The 13,791-nt window shown below is 43.9% G+C and overlaps 1 protein-coding gene across 1 annotated transcript; it reads right to left on the bottom strand.

Moving 5' to 3' along the window:
* Positions 1 to 6,791: 6,791 nt before the first annotated feature.
* On the bottom strand, positions 6,792 to 13,313 carry LOC108674738 (altered inheritance of mitochondria protein 3-1). The gene is made up of 3 exons (XM_018162704.2): positions 12,034 to 13,313; positions 11,270 to 11,411; positions 6,792 to 8,124 (listed from the first exon to the last, which is right to left on the bottom strand). Exons 1-3 carry the CDS (start codon positions 13,060 to 13,062, stop codon positions 7,982 to 7,984), a joined length of 1,314 nt encoding a protein of 437 aa, XP_018018193.1. The 5' UTR covers positions 13,063 to 13,313; the 3' UTR covers positions 6,792 to 7,981.
* Positions 13,314 to 13,791: the final 478 nt, after the last annotated feature.

The following is a 13,791-nucleotide window of genomic DNA, read 5'->3' as shown; positions in this document are numbered from 1 at the left end:
AAACTCCGAAACCGTGTCTTCTATACTGTACCCTACGAACCTATAAGAAATCAATCCAGGATTATTTACAGTGATCATAAGGTATGTTAATTCTGACGTTCGGTTAATCTCGTTTCTAGTAATTTTTTGCCTGACTGACACAGTGCAAAATAACATTAATGGGAGTACTTCTTGGAAGCATTTATGCTGGCGATAAGTACGAGAATTTGGTGCGCAATCAGAGAGGAGAGGTTCACTTATACTTGCTCAGGTGAATGTTCTATGCCGCCTCCTTATTGAAGAACTACAGTAAGAAGACACAGGAAGAAGAGGCTCGCCTGGAATATGGGACAGTCGGTTAAGATATCCATGGCGATGATGATCTTTTTTTGTTGCCGTGGTTATTATTGTCAGGATTTCTTTTGATATTTTTTCAACGAACGAAATATTCACGGCTATTGATCGGTTTTTTTAATTTCTACTGTGGAGTATATGCAAGATTTATAATGGTAGAAATATGAAGTAGGTTGATGAAGTGAGTAAGCACGAAAATATTTTCAATTAAGGTGCTTGCTTGTAAACGGGGACAGTGCAGGTGTGCAGGCGGCAAGTAGATCTGGTAAGTGTCGGCTGCTTGGTGACTATCCGGCAAGTAAGCCTGTACACGAGGACAGTATAAGGTGGCGATATCTTCTCGTTCGCGTCCACCAGTGCGTCGTTAGCAGCCGTCGAGTGAGGTCTGTGAAAATGGGTAGCGGGGTCACGAGGTCATCAACAACTCTAGTCTGTACGTTGTATTTGTACTCTTTCTTCTAGCCCTTAAAAATGCAGCGTCGGGAACAACTAAACCCTGATTAATAAGGTCTTCTCTCGGTTTCAAAATCTTCTTCATTTTGTAGGAGTAACCAGCATGGTCAACATTCCAGATTAATTCATATTTTTGGAAAATATCAAAGAACAATTGAATATTGTCTAAACTCCACTCTGTTGGGTTCTTAGTAGAACCATTATCGTTCGAACAAGACATGATTCACTTGACCCAAGATACTTCACAAGAGCGACACAGATGCTCTCACCATGGCTGAATTAGCTCGACTGGCCGCTTCTCCAGCGAAGAAAACAACACATCGTTGTCCCTCTCAGCCTCGTGTCGGGCACATGCTTCTGATCGAAGCTGCTGAACCCCTACACACGAGGACAGTAGCGTGGACAGTTCAAGCGGCGGATGAACTGGCGACCTGTACTGTCCCCGTGTACAGGCGCCTATGTGTTCAAATATTTCATGGTGAAGTTCTTGCACGTTGGGTACGCGGCTAGGGAACTTGGCGTCAGCGCTGCATTTGTTCCGCAATGTGGTTGCTTTGAAGGCCGCGTCGTCGAACGTGTTGGCTTGTGCATGGAAAACACGCACTTCATTTTTGGAGTTCTCTGAAGAAACGTGAAAATGATGAAAAAATTCACAGCGATTTACACGACAACTGGTGGTACGAGTGGATGCTGTGGCATTGGTACAGAATGCTGCTAACAGGGAAGATGAGTTCCAGTCAGTTCTTAAATCTCTTTGGATTATTCATTAACCATAATCGTGCCTAGAAACAAATAAAATAGCTTTTATTTATTTCTAATTCGTGCTGAAGTTCTTCAGTAAATACATCTCTGTTGATCATTTCTAGACAACTCACTTTCTGAGCTTCGATTGAAGAAAGCAAAGACAAGGATGACACGCATTAGGTCGAGACGTCCTTTGTTTTGTATGAACAAAAGAGATTGATAGAATGACGGATTGTTATCGAACATTACAGCTGTTCAGGTTCGTATAATAATTTTAATCTAAGTGTAAGTCTGTTGACCCGCTACTATCATCGGTCGCCATACCTTCAATAGAAAATCAGCTTTATAAACCCAAATATTTCCAAGTGATCAGTAGTGTCCTCGTTATCTCTCATTATATACACTGGATCATTAATTATCGGATTGAAAGTTTATCGATTGTATTTACCATTTTGTTTAGTCGTGATTCCCAGGTCACGCGTTGTGAGACACATGGCGTGAGTCAAATGCCGTCGGTCAGTTGTGAGTCTAGTGACATGAGTTTAGTTACATGGGTCAGTTATCTGGAGTAATTTAGGTGAACATTGTTGTTGACAGGAGCATTGTAGTTGACAGGAGCATTGTAGTTGACAGGAGCATTGTAGTTGACAGGAGCATTGTAGTTGACAGGAGCATTGTAGTTGACAGGAGCATTGTTGTTGACAGGAGCATTGTTGTTGACAGGAGCATTGTTGTTGACAGTAGCATTGTTGTTGACAGGAGCATTATTCTTGACAGGAGCATTATTGTTGACAGAAGCATTATTGTTGACAGGAGCATTGTTGTTGACAGGAGCATTATTGTTGACAGGAGCATCAACAATGCTCCTGTCAACAATAATGCTCCTGTCAACTACAATACACCTGTCAACAACAATGCTCCTGTCAACTACAATACACCTGTCAACAATGCTCCTGTCAACAAATGCTCCAGATCTACGTACGCAGACAGCGTCGCAGCGCAGCAGAGATTTGCCCGGAACGCAACAAATGATATTTGCAGTTCCGTCGTCTCGAATCAATATTCCTACCATCTAAAATATATACACCTTTAGGAGAACTTATCATATTAATTTCATTTCATCTTCTTCTATTCCTAATTATCTTAAGGCGCTGGCGCAGTTAGGTCGCTCGCCTTAATTATCCAAATACTGACGTTAATTAGATCTTGATTAACGCAGCGTTCGCTAGCACTCCAAACAGCTATTTAAAAATAATAATCTAATACCAACTCGATGCACCCGCATCAGGTAAAAATAACGAATGTCTAGGTATCTAATATGTTCACATTACATTTTATCATCACTGCACAGTACATAATTATTTATACAGAATTCGCATTATTATCACATTTAACCGCACGCTCAGTAGCCTGAGTTGGTGATGCGGTTCGGCTGAGCGATGCAGAGCTTCCCACAAGCGGATGGAGTAGATTATTCAGGAGAAAAATCCTTAGTTCTGGGGATAATGGTAGGAGTAAAATATGAGAGGATTCAATGAAGGACTATGCGCTGGTCCTAAACTTCTGATAGGGTGAGATGTGTGGTAAGGCGAATATAATAGACTAACTATCCAATACAATAACTATGTGGGGTAATAAAACTCGCTTTACTTTGTACGTTTATTGCACAACCTGAATACAAACGGCGGCGCATGCGGCGGGGAGACCAGTGTGTCCGCTGAACAACTCACCGAACACTGGCGAGGTCCTGAACAGCGCATTACTGTTCCCTTCTAGTGAACACTGAGAGCATCATTACACCCGCCCTCACCACAACGTCCGAACACTGAGAGGATCNATGAGCTGTTGTGGGTTGAGGGGTGATGAGCTGTTGAGGGTTGAGGGGTGATGAGCAGATGGTGTTGGTGGAGCCTATAAAGGCCATTGCAAATTATCTTTGTGTTCATCAGTCAAGCAATCACTGTGTGACGTCACACGTAGTTTCGGACCAATAATGTACTAGGTTGTGGTCACGAGTCAAACTGTTTATCGATGCCACTTATCAGGCTATTATTTCAACTAAAGTCGATAAGTAAATTCTTAAGGTTTGTTTAGACCTGCAAATCAAACTTGGAATGTTCCTCAATCTGAGCGCGTTGCTTGCAATACCTGAGCCAATAATGTACTCTTGAATGTCTTAGAGTAATGTTGTCACACTGTAATATTATATACGCAATATACATTAATTAACCTTCAATACAACCAGAGCTGAGGCTCAAACTGCGCGGCTACAGAATGTAACAGGATGTTGTCATGTCTCTCACCCACTCCTGAGACAACAGGTAACAGAAGAAACTATGTACGCTGGGCAACGGTATTCAATGAATGTGAAACCTTAACATAACATTGATAAATCAATTTGCACAGAACACTAACTACGTGTTGTTACATTTAGTGAGAATATAAATGAATTCAATAAACATTTATCCTGAACAAACAGTTGTCAAATACAACGAAGATATAAGAACAAAATACATAAATCATGAACATAATTATAGGTATATTCAATGAGAATAAATCATGAACATAATATAGGTAAATTCAATGAGCATAAATCATGAAGATAATATAGGTAAATTCGACGCAAGAACTAGAGACGAGAGTATCTTTGGTATTATCACTATAGCGGCGGCTGCTGCCTCAGCACCTATCACGAAAACATCTTCAAGTCAATACGAACATCTTCAAGTCAAGCTAATCAATATTATTCTTAAAAGCTATAGAAATTAAAGTTTGTAACGATTATGTCGGGAACATAATAACTTCAACAGAAATAACGCGAGGTCAGCCCTCATCGCCTCGGGTGCCACGCCATCAGAGCTTTACACAATGTAGGATCGTTCAACTGTCACTCGTCTCGCCTACGCCGCGATATGTTTACTTGTCATATTACATTAAAAGTGGCGTCGGCGGTGAATTTTAAAAATCTATCCTATTGCAAATTCTAGAGTAGTTACAGCTTGCTGGCGTTTCACACCCCACAAATCGCTGAACCCGGTCACGACCAAAACGTGCACAGGAAGCCGAGAAAAAACTTTCAACTCACACTCCAATCTTGGTACTTAGAACGATAAATAGGTCCCCCTGACCAAGGATTATTATCTCCTTAGAATCAACGTTCGATCACCTAATCGAGAACTGAGAAACGTCCAAGACAAATGAATGAATTAACTGTTGTTTTGCTTGGACCCCGTCATGTCCACTGAGGATAAAACATCGACGGCGATTTGTTGAATTGCGACTATATATAGTGATTGGGGTGAGATGCAAAACTTTTCACGGAGCTTATTTGGAATGTTCGTATCCCTTCTATACGAAGAAACACTAGTAGGTTTTCCCGCGCACCAGAGGCGATTTGGGTAATGTGGAAATGTTAGTTTATCTTCAATGCAATTGTGACAACTCAGCACCATGTATGGGGCTTTCAAAACTTCACAAACAATTGACAAAGAACTTGCGACCATAAAAAATTTGTTGTCATCAAAGAATTGTGATTATCGGAGAACTTTGCGATTACCCCAGAATTTGTGATAGCCAAAAAACTTACAATAAACGAATCATCTAAGAAACAGAAACCATAATCTTATTGATGTATTTTTCAAGGAACATTATAAAAAAAGTAGCACCCGATGTAACAAAAATGGGTTGACCAGCGGCGACCATCTCCGGCTCAATTTACACACAACTGAGGTGGCCATAGCCCTGCGGCGTGAAGAATTTGAACGCAAGAAATTGATAAATTATGATAATTCATTCGTCTACCAAGAGTGACGATCTATACATTATTGGACTAAAGTACACATACACTCCTACACACAAACCTAATACTAGCAATTATGTAGCGTAACAGTCAATACTAGAGCTCGGTTATTGCACTTGCTATTGCTCGGTCACGTAGCACTTGGGCAATTCCTAATATATTAATTACGACACGAATTACTCATGTTCACACTTAGGATAAACACTGACCTTAACTTAAGTAACACGTTACTAAATGTTCATGCATTATAGCTGCATTTGACCCATAACAAGGCAAGTGATAACGTTTCATCACAAACAAAAATATACCTTATCAAATGGAAGAGTAGACACTCGAATAAATATGCATTCATATCAAACGAAAGTAGAAGCAAACAAATCAATACAGACATGTCTTTCATGTGCATATTCTGGACGTCGCTGTGAGGAACATTTCGGTGTGCTGGATCATCGAACTACGCGGGCCTTCATTTCGCAAGATCGCAAAATGTCTTGTCAAGCAAATGTCTAACTTTATTGCTCACTAATATTAATCCGTCGAAACCCGCCATCTTGATAATAAATTAGATGCGACACACTAGTTTCTAAGTTCAATAAACAACAGCTTCTGGTTCAATAACCAAATCTTGTCTCCAATAAACAAGTTATCACTTCAATATTCAGTAAACGTATGAGGAAATTAACTCCTGAGTTCAGCATTTGCCTCAGAGCTGATGAGTGGAAGCTCTGTTGATATCAAACAGGCCGGCCTCTCCTACGACATGTGGGCCTCTCCTACGACACATGGGCCTCTCCTACGACATGTGGGCCTCTCGTACGCCATGTGGGCCTCTCCTACGACAGGCCGACGTTTCATTTCACTCATGTTCGGGCCCAGGTGGGTTGACCAGCGGCGTGTTGGCCCAGCTACTGTCGCATCGCGTAGTCGGGCGTAGATTAAATGGTTTGCAGCGCGAGTAACATTATGTCGACGGGGCACAATCTTGGTTCATCTCCATAAAATCTCCCCTTCCTGTCACCGGCTGAGAAGAACAATATTCTCAACATTTCACTTCAATATTCACATGTGAGCGACAGGCACCCGCCAGGGGGAGCAGAAGCAGCTCCTGACGGCAGTGCTAAAGATGCCGTCACCGTCAGCGCTGACGACGCTGCTGTCGTCGCCAGCCTCGTCCAGCGTCAGCACAGAGTCGGGAGGCGGCGTCCCCGCGAACCAGTCTGACGCCAGGAACTCCCGCCAGGGATCTGACACTTCAACGCGGGACTCGCGAAGTTCTCCTGGCAACATGGCGCCAGCGTCACGTGCCGTCGTGGAGACGTCAACAGGCATCGCCTTACCGCAACCGACGTTCGTGCGCATGATTTCGGTGACGACAGGACACTGCGTCGTGCAATCCTCATCCTCGTCGGGTCCAATGTAACTGTCTTCGTCCTTCGTCTTGGTGACTTCACCCCTAGAGGCACCCCCACCCACCCTGAACACCCCCCGACCCGACATGATGGAGCTGATGTCATAGCAACGTCCTGCCGCCACTTCCGTAACATATACAGGATTTTTACAGTCATTTCTTCCACCTGCCGCGACCAGAGCACGAGTATCAGTCTTACCCGTTATGCTGGAGCTCACGTGACCAACACTCACGTCAGAACTTCTATGACCAGCCACGATATTTTCCTGAGGGCACGCCAGCTGCTCTTTCTTATTAGGCGTGGACTGGTCGCTGCCCTCCAGCAGCGTTGCCCCAAAGAGATTTCGTGGTTCAGAGCTACTGTCACAATGGCGGCCGATATTGTCGCTGCTTTTTCTCTTCTCAAGAGGACGTTTGTCGCTAGCAGACAAACTCTTGTCGTCATACATGCTCGCATGTCTGTCATCGCTCTCGTCTCGCTTGCCTTTGCAAGGCCGCGCCTCGTCCGCGTTTCTTCGTCCCTGCAAGTCTTGGTAACTGCGCGGGTCTGCGTCGTCGGCCGCGTGCGCCAGGATGGCACGCACTTCTCTGTTGGCGACGTCGCTCTCGTCGCGCCCGTTGTTGCCGCTGTCGGTGCCGCTGGTGTCGCGGCTGCGGCGACCGCGAGCTTTCGTTCCTTTTTTCGACGTCGGGGAAAGTCTTTCGCTTGCTGACTCCCCCACACCCGTCGTGCGATGCCTCACCGAACCGTTGGCAGTTTCCCCCTCCTTCCTAGTAAGTTTCCCTCCAGCTGCAACTTTGGCATTAACTACGGACAGCTTCCCACCGGGGTCGCTGAAGACGTTGCGGAGGAACGTCTTACCAGTGTCGGCGCTGCGTTCCTTGGCAGAAGACGTCCTGCGATCCTTGACGTTTCTCCTACGTGGCGTCACCCCAGAGTGACCGGCACCCCTGGAAGGCATCAAGGTTCTGGCGTCATTTGAAGCATCCCCTGCAGCCGCATGACTGGGGTGAGCAGAATGTGGGGATCCATAAGAATCTACGGACTTTCGTTGGACATCAGGAGTGTCCCTGACAATCGCGGATGCTCTACGCACGTCACCAGGCCGCTCAACAAGGCTCCCTGAAATATCCCCAACCCGCGAAGAGTCCCCAAGAATTTCCATGACACCTTGAGGAGCCCCAAGAGTCTCGTCGGCGCCCCTAGGGACCCCAAGAGTGGCCCCGAGGGGGCGCCCACGCAGCTAGATGTCCCCATAGTCGAGGCTGCTGCTGCTCTCTGATGACGAGGGCGAGGCGCGTGTCGCAGGCAAGAAAGGCTTGAGTGACACGGGCCGGCGGGCGGGGATGCCGTAGTAGTCGTCTGTGTCGTCCGCAGACGTGTCGCCTGCACGTCACCAACATGTTAATAACACATCACATGAGAAACTGACAACATCATCATATGAAGACGAGGGAATATGATTGCGTGAGAGTATGATGACATATGAATATCATCACAAAATAATAAAATGACATGTGAATATGAATCCACTACCTGAAATGTACAAACCAACTTAACTCTTTGCGCACTTCAAAGACTCGGTAACTGCCTTAATAGATTAGGCAACATAGAAGGTACAAACACGTTAAAAGCTTTAATCGCTAGTGCTGTGTAGCTCAACCAATCAACAAACGAAAGCATTAGCGATCAAATCACTAATAAAAAAGTGAATAAACATATAATTTTGAGCTTTTTGAATGTAAGAAGAGAGCATGGGAGTTTTTCATAGTTGCCTACATTACATGTTTGTAGGCCTTCCACGAACAAGCAGTTCGGAACAGATTTTGAGGCTAAGGTATTACTGATGGATTACTTAGGTAGTACCTACTGGTATTTACTGATCGAGAACTGAGGCATTCATAAGGTATTATTGAAAGATTCTTGTGGGATTACCGAGATATTTCTCTACTGTATATTCCTCCAGGTTCCAGAAATGCTCAGAATATTTTCAATTTTTAAAGTTGGGATGGGGGAGAATGGGAAGAGCGGGAGACGCGCCTACAATTGTTTAAATTACTAATTTCGACTGCGCAATTTGAGGTTGTCACGGGACGTTTGCCGCAACCTTTAAACTCGTCAGAATGTCTCGAGCCTTAGGGTACGCACACAGTGAAAGCAGGTTTGCCCGCGCGGGCAACCTGCTCCAACCTGCCGCAAGAATGAACATAGGATAATAATGTAAGTGTTCACAGTGAAAACCTGTACGAATAGGCTTCTGCCGACAACCTGCTTATACCTATTTACCGGAATGTACTGCACATTCTTATCTGCTCATCCTGCTTGGCATATGGTCATTTTTTTTATTAGTTGTACCTTTAAACCCTCCATTTTCTTTTTTTGCACTCAGTTGGAGGGATTTTTGAGAGGTAATAACACATGATGAGCATCGGCAGTGATCAATTAATCACAGAGGTGTATGCGCGAACACCCACTTGGGACAAGTGTAGTAAAGAGCACTCTAACCGAATTGTAGTTGAGAAACTTTGGGCTGACATTACCAAGAAGATGAACTGTGCAGGTAAGGGAACATTGGTTTAATTTTACTTTAACTGCATATCAAAAAAGACCTGGTTTCTTCCAGCTGGTTTCCTGCTTCCTCTGTGAACACCCTCTCGCGCTTGTTTCAGGCGCCAGCCTCAGCAGGTAACCAGCACGCTGGCAACCTGCTTTCACTGTGTACGTACCCTTACGGCCAAATGCCGGCAACTATCTTGTAAAAATACGATGACTTTGCTAAAAGTTAAATTGTACTTTATTGCACTAGGATTCTGCTGATTAAAATTTCGATTAACACGGATAAAACTAGACTCTTATTTCAGTAAAGAACACTTTAAAAGAGGTACCTTTAAAAATAGGATTAACGTAATAAAATAGAGTGAACAAGCTTTCCGCGTGCAGCCACGATATCTAGAGTTCGGGCATAACTTCACAAGTCAGCAAGGCAGAGCGAGCTCAGCGAGAACCTCCATGTAGGGCTGGCAGGACACGACTGACTTCTCAACCTACAGCCACACAGACCTGACCTCAAGCTACGTAGTAGCTCCTACCGCAGTAAGGTCTCACTCTAAGTCTCTGACCCTTTACCGCCAAATCGGACTTCCAAGTCGCCTTTAAAAAAACACCGGTTTTCTAAGAATTTCACGTTTTATTTCATTCTTTAGAAAAATTCACACGCACAAAAAAGTCTTGGATTCATTTTTTACATTTGTGTACCAAGTTTCAAAGTTATCTGTCTGTAAATAACCGAAATAAAATTTCCAATTTCCAATGGAAATTTCCAATTTCTTGTGGAAATTTTATTTCGGTTATTTACAAACGGATCATTTTGAAACTTGGTACACAAATGTAAAAAATAAATCTAAGACTTTTTTGTTCGTGTGAATTTTTCGAAAGAAATGAAAGAAAACGTGAAATTCTTAGAAAACAGCCAAAAAGGGGGTACTGTAGAAATCTATCTCCTCCTAGGATTATCAAGGTACAACATCGAGACGCATATCATTCGATGCGTAAGGACCATATATATCGATTGGTCCTTGCTGTTTTTTCAAAATTCTAATTTTTGTGGGTGGGGTGGACATTTTTCGAAAAAAATTTTGATTCCCCCCCACCCTTTCAAATCCAGTCCCCTTTTTTCTAAATATTTTCAAAACTATAACGAAATTGAAAAAAAGCTACGACCCATCTCTAGATCTATTCGAACGGTATATTTCTTAGAATCGAATGGTATATCTCTCATTGATGTAGCTTAAAAACTATAGGAGGAGATAGATTTGCAGTGACTACAAGAGTGAATGTTCAGTAGAGCGCGACAAAGTCCAGAGCGCCTCGAAATAGGCATTCAAGGTGGCATGGATACAAGACTAGACGTTACTGGAGCTAAAATTCAGTCAAGGATGGTGGGAACGACTGCATGAGCACAATCCCACACGATAGCAGCCGGGTAACTAAAGATCAGCGTCTTCAGACCGTCTATTTATGTGCCCGGCTGGTAATTTTCGCCTATCTTAAATGTAAAAGGCATAAATCAACGTACTGAGATGATTTTGGTACCGTTGGATAGGTCAGAATGTCAGCTTTAAGGTGAGACTAAAAACCAGAAAAGTGAAATTTGCGATTTTTGACCCAGAAAATCAGGCGGTAAGGGCTAATGTTACTGGCGCAGCTTCGCCAGACGCTACAGAACAATTTACTCACAAGAACAAAAATGCACATGAGAATGAATAATACGGTAGTATTAATCGAGCAAGAAATGTTAGTGAACGATTTTCATCGTTCATAAGGTTGAGATGATGATGAGTGGGATGTCCATCCTAGCCCTAAAAAATGCTAAGACGACATGGGCCGGCGAATGTTAGGGCTACAACAAGCTAGCACGTAGTACCCAAACCTAGCAAATGCCATTTCCACTTACCACAGTAGAGGTTGGATTGAGAGGAAGGAGTGATATGGCGCGCTCTTTTCCCTAATAGCTACCGCTGTTTCCACTCACCGAAGTTGGGGAGTGGAGGTCGAGGGAGTGTGGGTGTGCGCCCATCATTTGAAGGGAACATCAGCTTCTTGAACTCTACGATAGACTCATTCAAGGACCACAGCTGGCACAGCAGAGACATGTCCACTTGCCGCAGCCCCACCTGTACCAGCAAACCATAATAGTCATCTTGCATCAATTGAAAGATTTTATTACTGTAATTGCATAAGTAATTGCTAAAAAATATATATTTGAGAGCGAATAGTAACCAAAAATTTGGTTGTCACCTGACCAGTGCCACTATTATTGGTTCTTCAAGTGGAACTTGCAATTGGTCAGCCTTGGGAGTTAAATCATTACCCCTTGCCATCTTAAATGCTCGAACCTTTTCTGCAACCCAAACTCCATCTGCAGTGCTATTTTGAAAGCCGAACCAGCCAACAATAGAAAGATAATCTAAATCAGTGAATGAAAGGCAAATGCATGCTCTCATTAACTAATAGTAGTTCTGCTTAGCTTTATTTCAGGATCTATACAGTCTAAATCCATTTACCCAGAGACCTTTAAGGTTTTGCTCAGTATTTTCTTCCTGCAGACTTACCTATAGTCTTAACTAAACAATCCCCACATGAAACCTGCAGTTCTGCTCACAATTTCCTAGTTGACCTCTGGCATTGCTGTTGCTTATTTCCCTGCCAATTGATGCACTTCTGATCACCATTTCCTAGTTAGCCCCTGGCATTGCAGTTTTCTATTTCCCTGCCAATTGATGCAGTTCTGCTCACCATTTCCTTCCTGAGTGTGGCGATCTGTGAGTCGAGGCTTGAAGGTCTGCGAGGTTTGGGTGGAGGCACTGGAGGAGTGGCAGCCTTGCCAGTGCTGGCAGGTGATGAAGCTGTTGTGTTGGTGCCACTTTTAGCACTGCCAGCACCAAACGGGGAGGTACTAGCCCCAAAGGGGGAGTTATTGACACCAAAAGAGGAGTTTGCAGAGAAATTAGAAGGCGGGGTGGAGCGCAATGGGTGTGAAGGTGGGATGTTGTGGTACATCATTGGTGGACTGGTGCACATGCTGGACCCCAAGCTGCTACTACTGCTGCGACGTTGGTGCTTATGAGGCCCTTTGCTGCTGCTACGTGACTGAGGCAGAGGCTGTTGGAAGGCAGGATGCTGCACTTGTTGCATCCAAGGCGGTGCTTGTTGCTGCAGTCGTGTAATGTTGTGATGAGGCAGCACCTGCTGCTGCCAAGCAGGAACCTTGTTTGCCTCAGCTGATGCCTGCATCTCCTGTACAAAACTGTTGGCATAAATGTTGTGCTCTTGTTGATACTGCATTTCATACAGACGTTCCTGAGACCTGCAGCGCTCTTTCTTCTTTGGGTATGCATGCTTCTGAGGGTCACATTGATTTAGCTGCCACTGTTTTTGATGTTGTTGATGCAGCTGCTGTTGCTGTTGGTTGATCTGGAAGCGAGAAGAGTGTTCCTGAGGTAGGCCTTGACCCTGAACAAAAGCTTGTATAATTCGGGGTGATGCAGTGAGGGACCTTGGACTGCTGCGTGGCGAAGCTACATTCAAACCACCGCCACTGATGCCCACACCACTTCCTCCACTGTAGGGCTGAAAGGCGCTGGACACAGAAGATGGAGCCAGTAAGGCTTCAGGCCTAAGGTCTTGGCGAGACTCTGTCCTGGAGTCAGCCCGAGCAGGTGGGCTGTAGCGGTCACTCGGGGTAGGGGAAGACCTGCGGCTCACCAAGTTTAGCAGGCCACTGAGGCTTTTTGGAAGAGGAGGCAGGTTATGGATAGATGCCATGCCTCAAATACCTGTGGTTAAGCAAATAAATAACATCTAGAATACTGCCCTGTAATTAAGGAATGTTTCTGTTGATGCAGTTCATGTAAAGGTTATAATAAAATGCTTTCTATAAGAAGTAACAAATTTATAGCAGCTGGTTTAAAGAAAAGTTGCAAATTCATTTGGTACAACACACTTTGCTAAACCCAGTGTAGACCATGAGATACCATCAAATGGTATAATAAGGAATGGTTTTGAGCTTTTTTCATTAATAAATTCTTACCATGAAACATTTCATAAACAAGTTTGGGCTCATTTTAAGGGGACCGGCTACCCTAAAATTTTCAATTTTGGCGTTTTTCGGTTTTTGTGCTCATCTGAAAGCTGGAATTCTGCTCTTTCCAATGGTACCACTGCCATCGCTGTACGCCAATATTTACGTTCATGACGTCTTGATATTTGTAGGAGGAGATAGATTTTCTAAAGTACCCCTTTTTAGCCGTTTTCTATGAATTTCACGTTTTCTATCAATTTTTTTGAAAAATTCATACAAGCAAAATGTTCTTATTTTTACATTTCACGTATGTATGTGAAGTTTCATGATGATCGAATAATAACTATAGAAGTTTTTCCGGAGGGTAGCCGGTCCCCTTAAAGCTCTTTGCAAGGGCTACCATATGGGGTTTCTAAATATTTTCATTTGCTATTCCTAAGGTGCCATTACCATATCCATACATTACCGTATTA

The sequence above is a fragment of the Hyalella azteca genome, unplaced genomic scaffold (genome assembly GCF_000764305.2).
Source record: "Hyalella azteca isolate HAZT.00-mixed unplaced genomic scaffold, Hazt_2.0.2 contig8914, whole genome shotgun sequence".
Classification (NCBI taxonomy): Eukaryota; Metazoa; Arthropoda; class Malacostraca; order Amphipoda; family Hyalellidae; genus Hyalella; species Hyalella azteca.
The sequence above is the reverse complement of the archived record's forward strand: the minus strand, read 5'-3'. Positions and strand labels throughout refer to the sequence as shown.

Coding starts and splice junctions, on each gene's coding strand:
- LOC108674738 (XM_018162704.2), bottom strand. CDS start 13,062: ATGGCATCTATCCATAACCTGCCTCCTCTTCCAAAAAGCCTCAGTGGC. Junction 11,412..12,033: donor CCACACTCAGGAAGGAAATG/GTGAGCAGAACT, acceptor TTGCTGGTACAG/GTGGGGCTGCGGCAAGTGGA. Junction 8,125..11,269: donor ACCTCCACTCCCCAACTTCG/GTGAGTGGAAAC, acceptor GGTGACGTGCAG/GCGACACGTCTGCGGACGAC.